Below are 18146 nucleotides of genomic sequence, written 5' to 3' on the forward strand. Positions count from 1 at the left end.
AACCTTTATTAAAGGATGAAGGGCAGATGTCAGCTGCAGGGCTCTTCACTCCACTTGATTGAAGGTTTAGAGTCAAAGGTAAGCAAAACATTTATATATAATTTAATGTTCAGAATAGAAGGTCACCATACTTTACATGTACATCGTATTAGTGTGGGGTAATAAATTATGATGCTGTGTGGTAGTGGTAATGGAATTTTTCTTGTTTTGCTTTTTCTTCTGGTCTAAACAGCAAGTCCTGACAGATCCTGCTCTTCTTTTTGGAATCCAACCCACCCTAGGTAAAAGCTGTGCTTGGTTTGAGTTGAACGGGAATGACCCTCAGTTAGGACTTACGTTTTTGTGGTTTAACTAGAAATGTGCAAGTTTTATTGTTAATACTCTAAGTAAGTGGGTGTCTATTCTCATCATGGTTTTTATGGCATAATTCTGTATTGAAATTCAAAGTATTAAAACACGAGTTTTGAATGGTGTAAGGATTGTACGGCAGCTTGAGGCAAAGCTGAGATTTTGTAATTCGGCAACGTAAATAAAACTGACTGAAAGTCTTTTGCCTCTGTAAATATTAGTTTTTGACTGACACCACACTATTGCAGCAATAAAAAAATGTCATGAGTGGGTGGGCGGGTGGCATTCTTGGTCTGCAACAACAGTTATGAGAGTGGTACGTGTGACACTCACATGAATGTCATAATACAAGATTTTGCAGCAGAACACTGCATTGTAATGACATGATTGCTGTTCTTCTGTTTTGATGTTGTAGCTTATTCCTGCATCTTTTCGCACTTTACCTGGTAACTGATGGCTAAACGACTGCAGTTCACACCGTTAATAATCGTCAATGAATGATTCTAGCTTGCATTCATTGTTAGAGACTAACGTTCACATTTGTAACAGGTTGAAAAATGGGGGATGCTGCCATGAAAGAGTTTGGGGCGGCGGCTCCTTACCTGAGAAAGTCAGATAAGGAGCGTCTGGAGGCCCAGACTCGCCCATTTGATATGAAGAAAGAGTGCTTCGTTCCTGACCCTGAAGTTGAGTACGTTAAAGCAACCATCACTAGCCGCGATGGCGACAAAGTCACTGCTGACACCGAATTTGGAAAGGTGAATAAAGTTCAGGTTCTGCATAAGTGTGTACATGTGTCTACGAAGGACTTTGGTGCTGTTTTGGTTAACATGGCTGTTAACTGTTTGATTTCCATTTGCAGACCGTCACAGTGAAGGAGTGCGATGTGCACCCTCAGAACCCGCCAAAGTTCGATAAAATTGAAGACATGGCGATGTTCACCTTCCTCCATGAACCAGCTGTGCTGTTTAACCTCAAAGAGCGTTACGCAGCGTGGATGATCTACGTGAGCTGACAGCACAACACACTAACTGCCCTCCCACAAATTCTACATATTTGACACTTTGCTCTCCTCTTTTCACCAACTATCAGACCTACTCTGGGTTGTTCTGTGTGACTGTCAATCCCTACAAGTGGCTGCCAGTCTACAATCAGGAGGTGGTTGCTGCCTACAGAGGAAAGAAGAGGACTGAAGCTCCTCCTCATATCTTCTCCATCTCTGACAATGCCTACCAGTACATGCTGGCAGGTACAAATATCCCTTTTAGCATTCATCTTGATTGACATTTTGTTTGGACATCGTCGCATTTTCCCTGATTTTCTGATATTCTCTTGCTGACAGACAGAGAAAACCAGTCAATCCTTATCACGTAAGTAACTTTACCAACAAGGGTCTTTTTTCAGCAGTTAAGAGTTATACTTCTTGGTCTTGAAATGTATGTCTTTTTCTACTCAGTGGAGAATCTGGAGCTGGAAAGACTGTCAACACCAAGCGTGTCATTCAGTACTTTGCCAGCATTGCTGCTGTCCCAAGTGGGAAGAAAGATCCAGCTGCAGAGAAGAAGGTTTTCAAACATTTTCAATTCAATTCAATTCAATTCAGTTCAATTCATGGGTATGTGTATAGCACCAAATCACAGCAACAAGTGCCTCAAGATGCTTTTCACAATCACAATTCCACTTGGGAAGCTTTGCACTTTAGATCTTGTCTTTGATTTTCACATCAGGGAACCCTGGAGGATCAAATTATCCAGGCTAACCCCGCTCTAGAGGCCTTTGGCAATGCCAAGACCATCAGGAATGACAACTCCTCCAGATTTGTGAGTGTCTTTAGATTCTTCTTTCCCTTTATCATCTCCATCTTTTTCTTCTAGCTACTCCCTTTAGGGGTCACCACAGTGAAATATCTGCCTCAACTTCACTCTATCCCTTGCATTCTCCTTTGTCACACCAACCCTGTGCATGGCTATATGATGACTAAAATCTGCTTTTTTCCACCTAACAGGGGAAATTCATCCGTATTCACTTTGACAACCGAGGAAAGCTGGCCTCTGCTGACATTGAAACTTGTAAGTAACTGTGTTTATGTGGAAAATTTGAAAGTAGACTTAACCAGAGGTGGGACCAAGTCATTGTTTTGCAAGTCTCAAGTAAGTCTCAAGTCTTTATCCTCAAGTCTCAAGTCAAGTCTCAAGTAATGTCAGGCAAGTCAGAGTCGAGTCTCAAGTCACTGGTGTAAAAGTCCGAGTCAAGTCACAAGTCTGAAACTTTGAATTTCAAGTCCTTTCGAGTCTTTAAAAAAAAAAGAAAGAAAAAAGCACGTTGCAGTTATATGCTAAATGTAAATATTAGACCATGTAATTTTAAAATCTGTGTTTTTCTCAACACATGACAAAATAGTGAACTTAGAAAATATACACAAATTGTGAAATTGCACCTCTTTAAAATGCAGCTCAATTAAAGCTAGCTCCAAGAATAATTTTCACCGACAGTTCTGAGATAAGCTGCATGTTATTCTTGGATGCGGTTGTAGGACCAGCTTTAAAATCGCATGACAAAAATATCATACATATTAAAAAAAACTGCATCACCAACGTAGCCTGGACAACATTTGCTAGTTAGATGAAGTCAGCTATCTCATCCTAGCATATTTATATGCATATTTATAATTATACGGTTCTTGGAGTGAGTGCATACACTCATGAAGTTTAGTAACTTCGGGTCACTGCAACAAGCCCAGGTACAGTTTACCGACGGATGGGTACAGGACCTTGAAATGCACCGTGTAGAACGAAAGACCATCGTACGTATCATAAGTTTACCAGTCTCACAAATTGTCGTCATAAATACACATTCCTTAACCGTTTATTAATAGGACCTTTGAGCTCAACGGTAATTAATTAGTAGTGGAAATAATTTCTGGTACGCGTTACAGAAATGAAGCAGTGACAATAATACTGTATGCTGTAATCGTACTGGGCAATTAGTGATACAAAAAACCTGTTTTATCCTGTGAATAAAAGTATCTTTTTGTCAATGTACCATAATAACAGAAGCGAAACGCAATATTGTGTCAGGACAATTCACTAAGAAAAATGACGTATTAACTACTAAAAAACACTGACCTTCGTGTAAATGCTTGGAGCAGACTAACGTGTGAGCTGGAGTGTTCTGGGACGTTACATTTGATCTTTGAATGGCTGCAATCCAGGCAATCCGTCGCGTCTTTGTTACTTCGGAAACATGGCTTGAACAATTTCTCTTCAACGACATAATCCGATAACAACCGATCTCTTTACCCGTCGGCTTCCTGTGGCTGTCATGCGACCGGCTATTGCAGTTAATAATACAACAGCTTCTTGACATTTTTGTGTTTCTTTTTATCGCTGTGTGACTGATTTCAATTGAAAGCCTGTGTGCGCTAGTACCTCTTGCCACGAGTTCCCAGAATCCTTTGCGGTTTACCCCTGAATGACGTCACATTTTCAATCTCTATATAATATGCATGTTAAATTTTATATTTGGGGTGAAATATCAAGTCTTTTCAAGTAAACCGGTTCAAGTCCAATTCAAGTCCCAAGTCATTGGTGTAAAAGTCCAAGTGAAGTCACAAGTCTTACAACATTTTTTCAAGTCAAGTCTAAAGTCATAAAATTAATGACTCGAGTCTGACTCGAGTCCAAGTCATGTGACTCGAGTCCACACCTCTGGACTTAACTATTACATGCAACTTATCTGTATACCAGATAAGTTACAAATAATTGATTTCTCTTACAGACCTTCTAGAAAAGTCTCGTGTGACCTTCCAGCTCAAAGCTGAGAGGGACTACCACATTTTCTACCAGATCCTGTCTCAGATAAAGCCTGAACTTCTAGGTAAGGATGAGTACAGGACAGGTGTTTGATTTGTACTCAATCATACATTTCATAGTGAAATAAACATTTTCTATTTAATTTTAGAGATGCTGCTCATCACCAACAACCCTTATGACTACGCCTTCATCTCCCAAGGAGAGACAACAGTAGCCTCTATCAATGATTCTGAAGAGCTGATGGCCACTGATGTGAGTTGAATCTTAGATGCACTGCGGCAATTTTAGTCGAAAATTCAAAAGCAAAAACGAAAATAGTAAAATAATGTTTTTGATTTTTGTCAGGAAGCCTTTGATGTTCTGGGCTTCACTCAAGAAGAGAAGAACAGTATTTACAAACTTACTGGTGCAATCATGCACTATGGCAACATGAAGTTTAAACAGAAGCAGAGAGAAGAGCAGGCAGAGGCTGATGGTACTGAAGGTGAGAGAAGACTATTGACAAACTACAGTCAGTGAGGATCTCTGTGGGCACTGATGACTTTAAATCAAAACTGCTATTTTGCCACAGATGCTGACAAAGTAGCTTATCTGATGGGCCTGAACTCTGCTGACCTCATCAAAGGTCTCTGTCACCCAAGAGTCAAAGTAGGAAACGAGTGGGTCACCAAGGGACAAAATGTGGCCCAGGTGAGATAATATGAAACTTTTGGAGAATTCCAAAATAATTCCCTAAACTTTATCAAGGTGTACTTTTATGCATTTCCTTGTTAGGTGAACTATGCTATCGGTGCGCTGTCAAAGTCAGTGTATGAGAAGATGTTTCTGTGGATGGTAATAAGAATCAACCAGTCCCTGGACACCAAACAGCCTCGGCAGTATTTTATTGGGGTGCTTGACATTGCTGGATTTGAGATCTTTGATGTGAGTTTGGAAATATTATATTCTTCTTATATGGTAGTCCTGGATGTAAAATACAATTTAAATCCTGATCATACTGTTGTCCGTCTCGCTTCAGTTCAACACCTTTGAGCAGATGTGCATCAACTTCACCAACGAAAAACTGCAACAGTTTTTCAACCACCACATGTTTGTACTGGAGCAGGAAGAGTACAAGAAAGAGGGCATCGAATGGACTTTCATTGACTTTGGCATGGATCTGCAGGCCTGTATCGACCTGATTGAAAAGGTGAAACACTGTACAATTACATGTTCAGCTAAAACTAATGCAAATATAGTCTTTAACAAACACTTATACTTTCTGTCCTTTAGCCCATGGGTATCATGTCCATCCTTGAAGAGGAGTGCATGTTCCCCAAAGCCAGTGATGCCACCTTTAAAGCTAAGCTCTATGACAACCACCTGGGAAAAACCAACAACTTCCAGAAGCCCAGAGTTGTCAAAGGAAAACCAGAGGCTCACTTTGCCCTGGTTCACTACGCTGGAACTGTTGATTATAATATCAACAACTGGTTGGTGAAGAACAAGGATCCTCTGAATGAGACTGTTGTGGCATTGTACCAAAAGTCGACCGTCAAACTTCTTGCAACTCTCTTTGCAAATTATGCAGGAGCTGACTCGGGTAGGTTTTAAAAAATTACTAGCATCTTAGTTTACAAGTGATTATTAAAGCATCATGTAATAAGCTACTAGCCCAACCTTCCCCTGCCCACTTTCCCACAAATAACAACTGTATCTTACAGCTGAATCTGGTGGGAAGGGCAAAGGTGGAACCAAGAAGAAAGGTTCTTCCTTCCAAACTGTATCAGCTTTGCACAGGGTAATATCAGTATAACTGTACATGTTATAGATTGGTTAATAGAAACATTATTCCTGAATTTAGGACCTTAAAAGTCATTTCGAATTGTAATGTATTTTGAAGGACAATGGCAATTCTTTTCTCTATGATGTGCTATCAGGAGAACCTGAACAAGCTGATGACCAACTTGAGGTCAACTCACCCTCACTTTGTACGCTGCATCATCCCCAACGAGACCAAGACTCCAGGGGCCATGGAGAACCCTCTGGTGATGCACCAGCTGCGCTGTAACGGTGTGCTGGAAGGCATCAGGATCTGCAGAAAGGGTTTCCCCAACAGGATCCTCTATGGAGATTTCAAGCAGAGGTGTCTGTTAGATAATTGGAAAATATAAGCAACATCAAATTTCTTAGTTATCCATTCTGGTGTGTTTTTGTGGTTTGACATTTTATGTAATATAAAATAAAGTTGAAATGCTCACTTTTTCCCCAGGTATCGTATTTTAAACCCAAGTGCTATTCCTGAAGGACAGTTCATCGATAACAAAAAGGCTTCAGAGAAGCTTTTGGGCTCTTTGGATATAGATCACAACCAGTACAAACTGGGTCACACCAAGGTCAGTACTGATAGAACAAATTTTGGCATATGCTGTTATTCTTGGTGTTATCATGTCCATGATGATAATAAAGTGGTCAAGAGTAATTCTAACACACACAAAAAGTGCCTTCAACATGGGTTTCTTGATCTTAGGTATTCTTCAAAGCTGGGTTGCTTGGACTGCTGGAGGAGATGCGAGATGACCGTTTAGCTCTAATCATCACGAGGATACAAGCAAGATCCCGAGGTGTTCTTGCAAGAATTGAATTTCAGAAGATTGTTGAACGCAGGTATTTGGTACAATGAAACTCCGATTTCAAATCAGTTCAAAAGTTACATGAAAAATGGAATATCAAAGAAATGACAAAACATTTTAATAAAGGTAGCATTCGTCTTCCTTTCATTAACTGAAAGTCAAAAACACCGCTAGGTTGTGTGCTATGGTCTTTAGTTTTGAGGAGGTTTCACAACATTACTTTTAGGATCAGGTGAAGTCCAAAAGTTTGAACCAAATGAGTTTGGTGTAAAAGTCCTCTGACACTGTATTGTAGTCTCAATACCTTACACTATCCTAGCAAGCTATTTTATTTTCCTTGGAACACTGAAAACATCTTCATAAAGGGTACAAATTAAATAAAGAACGTAATTTATTTATTCATTAATGTTGGTTCTGCGCTTTAGCAGGCCCGCTAGCTCAGAGACTCATCACCCATGAAGAAAGCAAGACAACAACTTAACCGGTCTTTACTTGATAGCAAGGGAAGGCTGGTCGGAACCAGGCTCTTGGAGCTGAACGCTCCTTCATTTCATTTCATTTCATTTTTATTTATTTCACACTTGGTACTACAATCAAACAAAACAACCACATCTTCTGTCAACAAAACACAACAACCATGTGTGAAAAGGAGCAGGAAGAAGAAAATATTCTTATTAAACCCTGCCCCCTATCTACCATCGAACTTATATCACCGGTGGGCACCAAAAATCAGGAACAAACTAATATTGACATTTCTCTCCGGTCGAATCCCAAACCAACATCACATTCATTCGCATTCTTCATACTGAGTTATCGTTTTAAACATATAACACTTTTTAAAACATTGTAAATTTATACAATTCTTTAAATCATAATGAAGTGAATTCCACAGTCTTATACCCCTAACCGTTGTGCTCATTAATCTTTGTGTAGTCCTGGCTAACTGATGTTTAAAATAAAATTTCCTTCTATTCTCTTCTCCCCTTGAACACATCAAAAATACTCTTTGTAACTTAAAAGGCAAAATATTATTTTTAGCCTTAAACATAATTAATAATGTCCGTAATTTCACTAAATCTCCTAATTTTAATAATTTTGATTCTATAAATAATTTATTTGTATGTTCTCTATATTTAACATTATGAATTATTCGTATAACTTTCTTCTGTAATAGGTTTAAAGGTTTTATGGTATTCTCATATGTATTCCCCCAAACTTCAACACAATAGTTGATATATGAAAAAAACAAAGAAAAATATAAAATACGCATTGTTTTATAATTTAATAAATCTCTTATACTACCCAAAATATAAATACTTTTGACCATTTTCTTTCTAATATGTTCAATATGAGATTTCCATGTCAAATTCTCATCCACTATTACACCCAAAAAACGAAATTCAGTAACTCTTTCAATCAATTCTTCCTCTATAAACATAATGACTTTATCCTCCTTTACACGATTGCCAAATATCATATATTTCGTTTTTGTCAGATTCAAAGATAATTTATTTACATCAAACCATTTTTTTATTCTTAACATCTCAGAAGTCATAATTTCAACCAAGTCTTTCAAATTCTCTCCAGAGCAATAAAAATTTGTGTCATCTGCAAATAAAATCGAATTTAACCTTTTAGATACGTCACAAATATCATTAATATATAAATTAAAGAGTTTAGGTCCCAAAATAGAACCTTGAGGAACACCACATACAATCTTCAGTCTTTCAGAAGTATTGCCAAAATAATAAACATATTGCAACCTATTCTCTAAATAACTCATTAACCAATTCAATGCTACTCCTCTCACTCCATAGTTATACAATTTAGAAATCAAAATAGAATGTTGTATCGTATCAAAAGCTTTTTTTAAATCAACAAATACTCCCACTGTGTATTTATTATTATGTGTTGCAGATGAAATATCTTCAATAAAAGTCAACAACGCTAATTCCGTTGACCTATTTTTACGAAATCCAAATTGGTTTTCATGTATTAGTTGATATTTTTCAATAAAACTATCAAGTCTTTGTGCAAAGAGTTTTTCTAGCAATTTTGAAAACTGTGATAAAAGAGACACTGGCCTATAATTGTTAAAACTATGCTTATCTCCTGATTTATATAATGGTATTACTTTTGCCACTTTCATTCTGTCAGGGAATACTCCTGACTGTAGCGAAAGATTAAAAATATAACAAAGAGGAGTACTTATACAATCTATTGTCTTTTTAATTATGACCATGTCTATACCATCACAATCAGTAGATTTTTTATTTTTACAATTTTTTACGATTGCTACTATTTCTTTTATGGTAGTATCGGCTAAGAATATGGAATTAACCATTCTATTATCACCTATCCAGGCTTCCTCATCTCCTGGATCATCATTTTTCCTGATTAGATTTGCTAAAGTAGGTCCAACATTTACAAAAAAAGAATTGAATTCGTTTGCTACTTCGGTCTTATCTTTAACAACTTGATTATTATTAATAAAATAATTAGGCCGAACTTTGGGTGTGTTCTTATTACCCAATACCTCTTTAAAAATATTCCAAATGCCCTTAATATTATTTTTGTTTTCCTGAAAAACTTTATTATAGTAATCTTTCTTAGCTTTCCTCAATATTAATACCAACTTATTTTTATATAGTTTATATTTCATTTCCGCGTTTTTAGTTCTATATATTATATACTCCCTATATAAATTATTTTTCTTTTTACACGCATTTGCAAGACCCTTAGTTATCCAAGGTTTCCTATTTATATTCTTTTTCTTATGCTTAAATGATATCAATGGACAATGTTTATCATACAAGGCCAAATATATATTTAGAAATACTCCGTATGCAATGTTGACCTCATTAACATAAACCTCCTTCCAGTCCGTTTCCATGAGATCTTGTCTAAACCTATTAATTGCTTCATCATTTCTTAACCTTCTATAACTCACAAAACTAGCTTCTTTCTTTCTTTTCATATTTAAATCGAAAATAACAAAGACTGGTAGATGATCGCTTATATCATTTATGATGAGGCCACTTTCAATATTATTCTCCAAACTATTAATAAAAATATGATCAATTAGTGTTTCTGATTTCTCCGTTATTCTACTCGGCTTTATAATTAAAGGATAAAATCCTTTACCATATAATAGTTCAAAAAAATCTGACGAAGCCTTATCATTTGTCACTTTACAAAGATCAATATTGTAATCACCACACAAACATACAGTCTTATTTCCCTTAACCTTACTCAATAAATTTTCTACTGCTTCTGTAAATAACTCAATCTGTGATCCCGGTTTCCTATATATACACGTTACAATTATATTACTTCTCTTTTCTATATCCAATTCTACTGTCACAGACTCCATTAAATCATCCATAGACTCCTCACCTGTTTCCCAGCCAACTTCAAAGAAACAGCCTTCCCTGCAGCCTTTTATTCAGTGAATACAAGCACCACCCATATGGTCACAAAAAGTTAAAACACTGTGTGTGTGTGTGTGTGTGTGTGTGTGTGTGTGTGTGTGTGTGTGTGTGTGTGTGTGTGTGTATACATGACTTCCCGCCACACAATATATGCTTACAACTGTTTAACCACATTTCCTAGTTATCCACAGGACATCTCCCCACACCCGTATATGGCCTAACTTTAATGGTTTAATGGTTAGGCTAGATGAGTATGGCTAAATGGCCGTGAGTGAACATCCTCCACAAGATAAGGAAACCAGAATCTCACATGGACTGTGCCTGCGGTTAAACATTCCAGCCTCCCCAGCATTCAACAGGCCGGGGAGGAGAACAAAAGAATATCTAAACATGCTGTTTAAGGCAAAGTTTACAAATTTAAGTACAACAATGGCAACATTAAACAATTTACTCTGACAATTAATATTTTCAGGTTTATTTAGATATAATAGATACTTTCACACTCACAAACTGAAGACTGAAAAAACGATTCATTGACATTAAATAAGCAGAGTCTGGATTACTACAGAATTTTTTACAAGTCAAATGTCTGCAGGGATGCTCTTCTTGTGATCCAGTGGAACATCCGTGCCTTCATGGGGGTCAAAAATTGGCCCTGGATGAAGATGTTCTTCAAGATCAAACCTCTGCTGAAGTCAGCAGAGACTGAGAAAGAGATGGCCAACATGAAGGAAGAGTTTGCCAAACTGAAAGAGGCTTATGCAAAATCAGAAGCCCGCAGGAAAGAACTGGAAGAGAAAATGGTCACTCTTCTCCAAGAAAAGAACGACCTGCAGCTCCAAGTTCAGGCTGTATGTTAAAGGATAGTTTCTTACAGTATGACAACAAATATCAACATCACATGTATTGTGTGTGTTTGTCGGCTTAATGCGTATGTCATACTTTTTGTCTTCAGGAGCAAGACAATCTATGTGATGCTGAAGAAAGATGTGAGGGGCTGATCAAGAGCAAAATTCAGCTGGAGGCCAAAATCAAAGAGCTGACAGAGAGACTGGAGGATGAGGAGGAGATGAATGCAGAACTGACTGCTAAGAAGAGGAAGCTGGAGGACGAGTGCTCCGAGCTGAAGAAAGACATCGATGACTTAGAGTTAACTCTAGCTAAAGTGGAGAAGGAGAAGCATGCCACTGAGAACAAGGTACAACAAACCTATTAATGACTGTCATTGTGAAATTAATCTGTTACTAAACTGAACCTCTATTCTGGCTATAGGTAAAAAACTTGACTGAGGAAATGGCTGCATTGGATGAAATCATTGCCAAGCTGACCAAGGAAAAGAAAGCTTTACAGGAAGCTCATCAGCAAACTCTGGACGACCTGCAGAGTGAGGAAGACAAAGTCAACTCTCTAACTAAGGCCAAGACTAAGCTGGAGCAGCAAGTGGATGATGTAAGAACATAGACTGACTTTGGTAGTTAATGAATAATAATTTTAATATATCAGTACCATTGTAATAATATTTATTTTCCCCCACAGCTTGAGGGGTCTTTAGAGCAAGAAAAGAAAGTCCGTATGGACCTTGAGCGAGCAAAGAGGAAGCTTGAAGGAGACCTCAAGTTAGCTCAAGAAAGTATCATGGACCTAGAAAATGATAAGCAGCAGCTCGAAGAGAGGCTGAAGAAGTAAGAATTAAGAACTGAACTTCTAACACTTGTTTTCATAACAAAGTTATTTTGTACCAGCAAAATATATTTTTTCCATCCACAGGAAAGATTTTGAGATTAGTCAACTGAACGGTAAAATAGAAGATGAACAAGTAATGAGTGCCCAGCTCCAGAAAAAACTGAAGGAGTTGCAGGTGATAAAAGAATAGAACAAAGTGTGAAAAGTGGTGAAAAGTAACGTAGAGCAACAAAATTTCATGGCATGGTGTGCCTTGATTTTGGTCTAGGCTCGTATTGAGGAGCTGGAGGAAGAGCTAGAAGCAGAGAGAGCTGCTCGAGCCAAGGTGGAGAAGCAGAGAGCTGACCTGGCCAGAGAGCTGGAGGAGATCAGTGAGAGGTTGGAGGAGGCTGGAGGAGCCACAGCTGCCCAGATTGAGATGAACAAGAAGAGGGAGGCCGAGTTCCAGAAACTGCGCAGAGACCTCGAAGAGGCCACTCTGCACCACGAAGCCACTACTGCCACACTCAGGAAGAAACAAGCCGACAGTGTTGCTGAGCTGGGAGAGCAGATTGACAACCTGCAGAGAGTCAAGCAGAAACTGGAGAAGGAGAAGAGTGAGCTCAGACTGGAGCTGGATGATGTGGTCTCCAATATGGAACAAATTGTCAAGGCAAAGGTAAGTTACTTTCAGGTATTAGGGTTTGTTCTCATTGCCAAATCAAACATTAATTTTATAATTGTGTACATGATTGGCCATCTACTGCTTTTTGTTCACAGAACAACTTGGAGAAAATGTGCAGGTCTCTGGAAGACCAGATGAATGAATATAAAACAAAATCAGAAGAGGGACAGCGTGCCATCAATGACTTCACCATGCAGAAAGCAAAGCTTCAAACTGAGAACGGTATGCATTAGACCTGAACAGCATATTTTAGTTGTGCCATTGTGCGGTACTGAATTTAATGTTATGCTTAAATAAGGTGAACTTTTGAGGCAGCTTGAGGAAAAGGATTCTCTGGTGTCTCAACTCACGAGAGGAAAACAGTCGTACACTCAGCAAATTGAAGACCTGAAAAGACAACTGGAGGAAGAAGTCAAGGTAGCAAATAATCATCAGTGTAACCTCATTAGGTAGAGACCATTGGTACACCCAGTTAATAAAGATACACTTTCTTTTAGGCCAAGAACGCATTAGCCCATGCAGTGCAGTCTTCTCGCCATGACTGTGACCTGCTCAGGGAGCAGTATGAGGAGGAGCAGGAGGCTAAAGCTGAACTGCAACGTAGCATGTCCAAGGCCAACTCTGAGGTGGCTCAGTGGAGAACCAAGTATGAAACTGATGCCATCCAGAGGACCGAAGAACTAGAAGAGGCCAAGTAAGCCAAATACACTAAGTCCACGAACTCAGCAAAGGTAAAGAGCGTTTAACCACAAATACATATTTTCATCACCTAGAAAGAAGCTGGCTCAGCGTCTGCAGGAGGCTGAGGAGGCTGTTGAAGCAGTGAATGCTAAATGTTCCTCTCTGGAGAAGACCAAACACAGGCTGCAGAATGAGATTGAAGATCTCATGGTGGATGTAGAGAGGTCTAATGCTGCTGCCGCTGCTCTGGACAAGAAACAAAGAAACTTTGACAAGGTTTTCATCCGGCACTTATTATTTCACTGAAGCGGAAGGTCAATCTTTTATCTAAAATGAAAACTTTCTTGTAGGTCTTGGCAGAGTGGAAACAGAAGTACGAGGAGTCTCAAACAGAGCTGGAGAGCTCTCAGAAAGATGCCAGGTCTCTGAGCACTGAGCTCTTCAAACTGAAGAACTCCTATGAAGAATCTCTTGAACATTTGGAGACCATGAAGAGAGAGAACAAGAACTTACAAGGTGACTTAATTACCCATTAAAATCATACATGAACAGTTTGTTCACAGTATAACGGCATTTATTTTTTACAATATGCCCTCAGAGGAAATATCTGACCTCACTGAACAAATTAGCGAAGGTGGAAAGAATATTCATGAGCTTGAGAAGATTCGAAAGCAGTTGGAACAAGAGAAGTCTGAGATACAGACAGCTCTGGAGGAAGCAGAGGTAAGCTGCTGCATACTGGCCTTTTTCAAATTTGAAAGATTTTAGGTTGTGAGGATTAATTCATTACAAGTTATGTAGTCATTGTGTCTAATTTCTATTTGTGACAGGCCACACTGGAGCATGAGGAAGGGAAGATTCTCAGAGCCCAACTTGAGTTTAACCAAGTAAAGGCTGACATTGAGCGCAAGCTAGCTGAGAAAGATGAAGAAATGGAGCAATCGAAAAGAAACCACCAGCGAACTGTGGATACTCTTCAAAGCTCTCTGGAGGCTGAGACTCGCAGCAGGAACGAGGCCCTGCGTCTGAAAAAGAAGATGGAGGGAGACCTCAATGAGATGGAGATCCAGCTAAGCCAGGCTAACAGGCAGGCAGCTGAGGCCCAGAAACAACTTAAGGCCGTCCATGCCCATCTGAAGGTCTGAATAAACAAGCAGTTCTACTTCTTTGAAACAAAAATCAAAACCAAAGTGAAACATCAGTTAAAATTTTGGGGGTTTTTATCTTCAAGGATACTCAACTTCAGCTGGACGACTCTCTGCGAGCCAGTGATGATATGAAGGAAAACATTGCCATTGTTGAGCGACGCAACAACCTTCTTCAGGCTGAAGTGGAGGAGCTGAGAGCAGCTCTGGATCAAACGGAGAGAAGCCGCAAACTTGCAGAGCAAGAGCTGCTGGATGTCAGTGAGAGAGTGCAGCTACTGCACTCACAGGTAAGACTGGAGAAGACTTGATACAGAAACTATCTATTGAAAATATACTCAGGAATTTAAAAAATCATATTTTTCATCTGAACACCAGAACACCAGCCTAATAAACCAAAAGAAGAAGCTGGAGGCTGATACATCCCAGCTTCAAACTGAAGTGGAGGAGGCAGTGCAGGAGTGCAGGAATGCAGAGGAGAAGGCCAAGAAGGCCATCACTGATGCTGCCATGATGGCAGAGGAGCTGAAGAAGGAGCAGGACACCAGCGCTCATCTGGAGCGAATGAAGAAGAACATGGAGCAAACCATCAAAGACCTGCAGCACCGCCTGGATGAAGCTGAGCAGATCGCCATGAAGGGAGGCAAGAAGCAGATTCAGAAGCTCGAGGCCAGGGTGGGTATAACACTTCAGTCTCTCCCTATAATCTCTTTGACTACAGCATCTATATATCAAATAAATAGCTGGTCTAAATTTAAGTGATGTTATCTGAATTTTGTTGTGGGATCTGAATTTTATAGGTCAAGGAACTTGAAAATGAGGTGGAAAATGAGCAGAAAAAGGCCAGCGATGCTGTGAAGGGAGTAAGAAAGTATGAAAGGCGTATCAAGGAGCTTACTTATCAGGTAACTTAAATTCTTAACCAGTTAGCTTGTCTGATGGAAATTACACTCAGAAACAAAACTATGTAAAAATTTGTACTAATTAGACCGAAGAAGATCGCAAAAATCTAGCACGTCTTCAAGATTTGGTGGACAAGCTGCAGCTAAAGGTCAAGTCCTACAAGAAGGCTGCAGAGGAAGCTGTAAGTTATACAGATTTTAAATACCGCCCTTACATCTGACCACTGACTGAATATTTTCTTTACAAACAATATTGTGCTTCTATTCTACAGGAGGAACAGGCCAACAGTAATCTTACCAAGTTCCGCAAACTTCAACATGAGCTCGATGAAGCTGAGGAGCGAGCTGACATTGCCGAGTCTCAGGTCAACAAGCTGCGCGCCAAAAGCCGTGATGTGGGATCAAAGGTTCGTATGTGTACATGTTAAAAAAAAGTGTTAGTCCGGAATAGTAGGACTCTTAGCATCCTGCTGACAGATCACCAACACAAATTCTAGCTTTTTATCTCAAGGATCATTGACAAAAATAAAAGCGAAAGCATGCATTGTAGTCTCACTGCAGAATCACTGTAGAGTGAGCATTGACTGTTTTCACTTCATTTACAATCCAGCTCTTCTTTTCAAATCAAAAAATGATCACTAATGATCCTCTTTTCCCCTCTTTCTTGTTTCAGAAAGGACTTGATGAAGAATGAAGTTCACCTTGAAATGATCATTTCTGAGACACCTCTTGGTCCTGCAATGAAGTCTCCCTATGCATGTGTTTTTGTTTAGTAGAATAAAGTTAATGAGCATCTCAAACAGTGTTGTGAGTTTCATTGATAAAAGTGTTTGCTGTTTATACTGGTGAGAACCAAACTTGATTTTACAAAACAAAAAAATATAAAATTTGAACCAAACTAGTAGAAAAATAAGATCAAAATTAACTAAAAGGATAGCAACAAAGATAAAGTAAAAGTGTTATGTTTTAAATGTCTATTACTGGTATTAAAGAATTGCATTATAAGGAATGTATCGGTAATTTGACTGAATTTCCCCATAGATATAGTAATATGTAGTTTTCCCTCTCACACTTCTTTCCAATGAAAGGAGGGAACAAGTTGTCAGTTGTACTTACTGTGATTTCAGACAAAATCACAAAAACTAATACATTACAATAAAAAAAGCATTTTGGTATTCAATATAGTAGAGAATACAAAATTCGAAACCATGGTCACTAAATCAATTTCTTTGAGCTTTTAGAAATAAAAAATGTGTTGCAGAAAACTATGTGTAGCTTATAAATGACAAAGTCGTTCCCATTGGGACTATTATTAATTCAATTCAATTTTATTTATATAGTTCCAAATCACAACACCAGTCGCCTCGGCGCTTTATTTTGTAAGGTAGACAACGGTATTATTACTAGGCAGCTTTTATACCTCATTCATCAGAAGTCAGTCAAACATCAAATGACCACCAGATGGCGCTCACAGATCCATTTCTTATAGTTTGATAATGGAACTTACTCTACATGTTACATGATAAGAAGAGTTTGCTTTGTCATTTTCTTTAAAATTTCAGTCATTTTATATGTTTTATATTTCCCTGTAGCATGACATCTAACATTTTTTTAAATGTTTTTTGGGTGTTCTGGATTTAAATGAGATTAAAATAGGTGACAATGGTATTGAAGAAGACTTTAAAAGAATAATTAGTGACATGTGAAGAGAGGACTGCAGAATTCAGGTTGATTGATTCAAATAAGAAAATAAATCCATTTTTTTTCTATAACACTTACTTAAATGACACTACCAACTAGAAAATGCAGAAGAATTTTATGAATGTAGTCTTGAACTATTATTATTATTATTACTCTAGGAAGCTACTAAGAACAATATGCTTATGTACAGAACTGTAAATGACACAGTGCTTGATAAGTGAGACATTTCTACTCCACATGCACCCACAATAGATAATTAACAAAACAAGCTCACAGACTACTCTTTTTGCATAAATATGAGCCATCTTCTCACTACTTCTTTCGGGTATAGAAAACTGGACATCATCCAGAGACACAACCATTTATTTCTGACTATTTCTTTCCATTTTGATATGACTAAAGGCTAACATACTGAAAAACTAAACTATAAAAGTGAAAACTACTAACCTTCACATCAGTAGTAGTGCCCATTCTTTCTTTTAACAAGCACTCTCTTTTTGGAGCCAGACTGGGGAGGGCCATTTGGAGCACAGGATACAAGCAGACTTGACAGACTGGCAGCAGATAATCTGGTCTTGGTGTGTCCTCCAACAGGAAATAGTACATTAACAATATGAGCATATTAGGTCTAAAAGAAATGTTTTCTATTTTTGCCATTTCCGCAATCAGGAATGAGAAGTTCTGCATAAAGTAAAACAAAAAGTTGATAATAAAATCTTTAAATGGCCAACATTACCTTTTCAATATTTCATGAGAGGATCTCTTGGTCACTACCTCATCTGAAGACAAGCAGTACTCTGGACTTGATCCTATAGAGAGGTCCATAGTCTGAATGAGTGAGAAGAGGACAAGGGAGGAGAACAATCAACTCCTGTAAGCCTCTGTTAAAGTTCAACACCACTTAGAAGTGACCTTTCACAGTAACATAGGACAAATTCTGCCAATAGCTTTGCTGGATCTAGTTTCACACTTAAGTGAGGCAAGGTGCCTCACACCTTCTTTTGTGTGCTCATGTGATCATAAAAGTCAAAGACACAAAGACCGTGGACAGCTGGGAATGAGACCTTAAATGGCTGGAAGAGTACTCTCCTAGAGCCTGGAATAGACAGAGGATAAGTAAAGGAGAAGGAAATGGGATCTGATAGAAAGTCACATAATTGAGGTTGT

At 38.5% G+C, this 18146-nt stretch overlaps 1 protein-coding gene and 1 long non-coding RNA gene across 2 annotated transcripts; one reads left to right on the top strand and one right to left on the bottom strand.

The window, feature by feature from the left end:
• Positions 1-53: 53 nt before the first annotated feature.
• On the top strand, positions 54-16078 carry LOC146688355 (myosin-7-like). Its single transcript, XM_085439329.1, has 39 exons — positions 54-78; positions 233-281; positions 898-1106; positions 1211-1354; positions 1441-1597; positions 1691-1718; positions 1805-1913; positions 2076-2168; positions 2354-2417; positions 4126-4224; positions 4309-4412; positions 4506-4644; positions 4732-4850; positions 4935-5084; positions 5179-5349; positions 5433-5742; positions 5864-5940; positions 6080-6285; positions 6412-6535; positions 6670-6806; positions 10799-11054; positions 11159-11401; positions 11476-11652; positions 11740-11885; positions 11971-12061; positions 12155-12544; positions 12646-12772; positions 12849-12967; positions 13048-13244; positions 13324-13507; positions 13582-13747; positions 13830-13954; positions 14062-14370; positions 14463-14666; positions 14755-15051; positions 15177-15281; positions 15365-15460; positions 15551-15685; positions 15952-16078. The coding sequence occupies exons 3-39, from the start codon at positions 906-908 to the stop codon at positions 15970-15972; spliced, it is 5820 nt and encodes a 1939-aa protein (XP_085295455.1). The 5' UTR covers positions 54-78; positions 233-281; positions 898-905; the 3' UTR covers positions 15973-16078.
• Positions 6153-17830, bottom strand: LOC146688356 (uncharacterized). Its single transcript, XR_014916421.1, has 3 exons — positions 17716-17830; positions 17427-17564; positions 6153-6264 (listed from the first exon to the last, which is right to left on the bottom strand). It is a non-coding gene; the product is annotated as an uncharacterized LOC146688356 (long non-coding RNA).
• Positions 17831-18146: the final 316 nt, after the last annotated feature.

The sequence above is a fragment of the Copadichromis virginalis genome, linkage group LG18 (assembly GCF_057382275.1).
Source record: "Copadichromis virginalis isolate Kocher_CV1m ecotype Utaka linkage group LG18, C_Virginalis_male_GT1.1, whole genome shotgun sequence".
In the NCBI taxonomy this organism is placed as follows: domain Eukaryota; kingdom Metazoa; phylum Chordata; class Actinopteri; order Cichliformes; family Cichlidae; genus Copadichromis; species Copadichromis virginalis.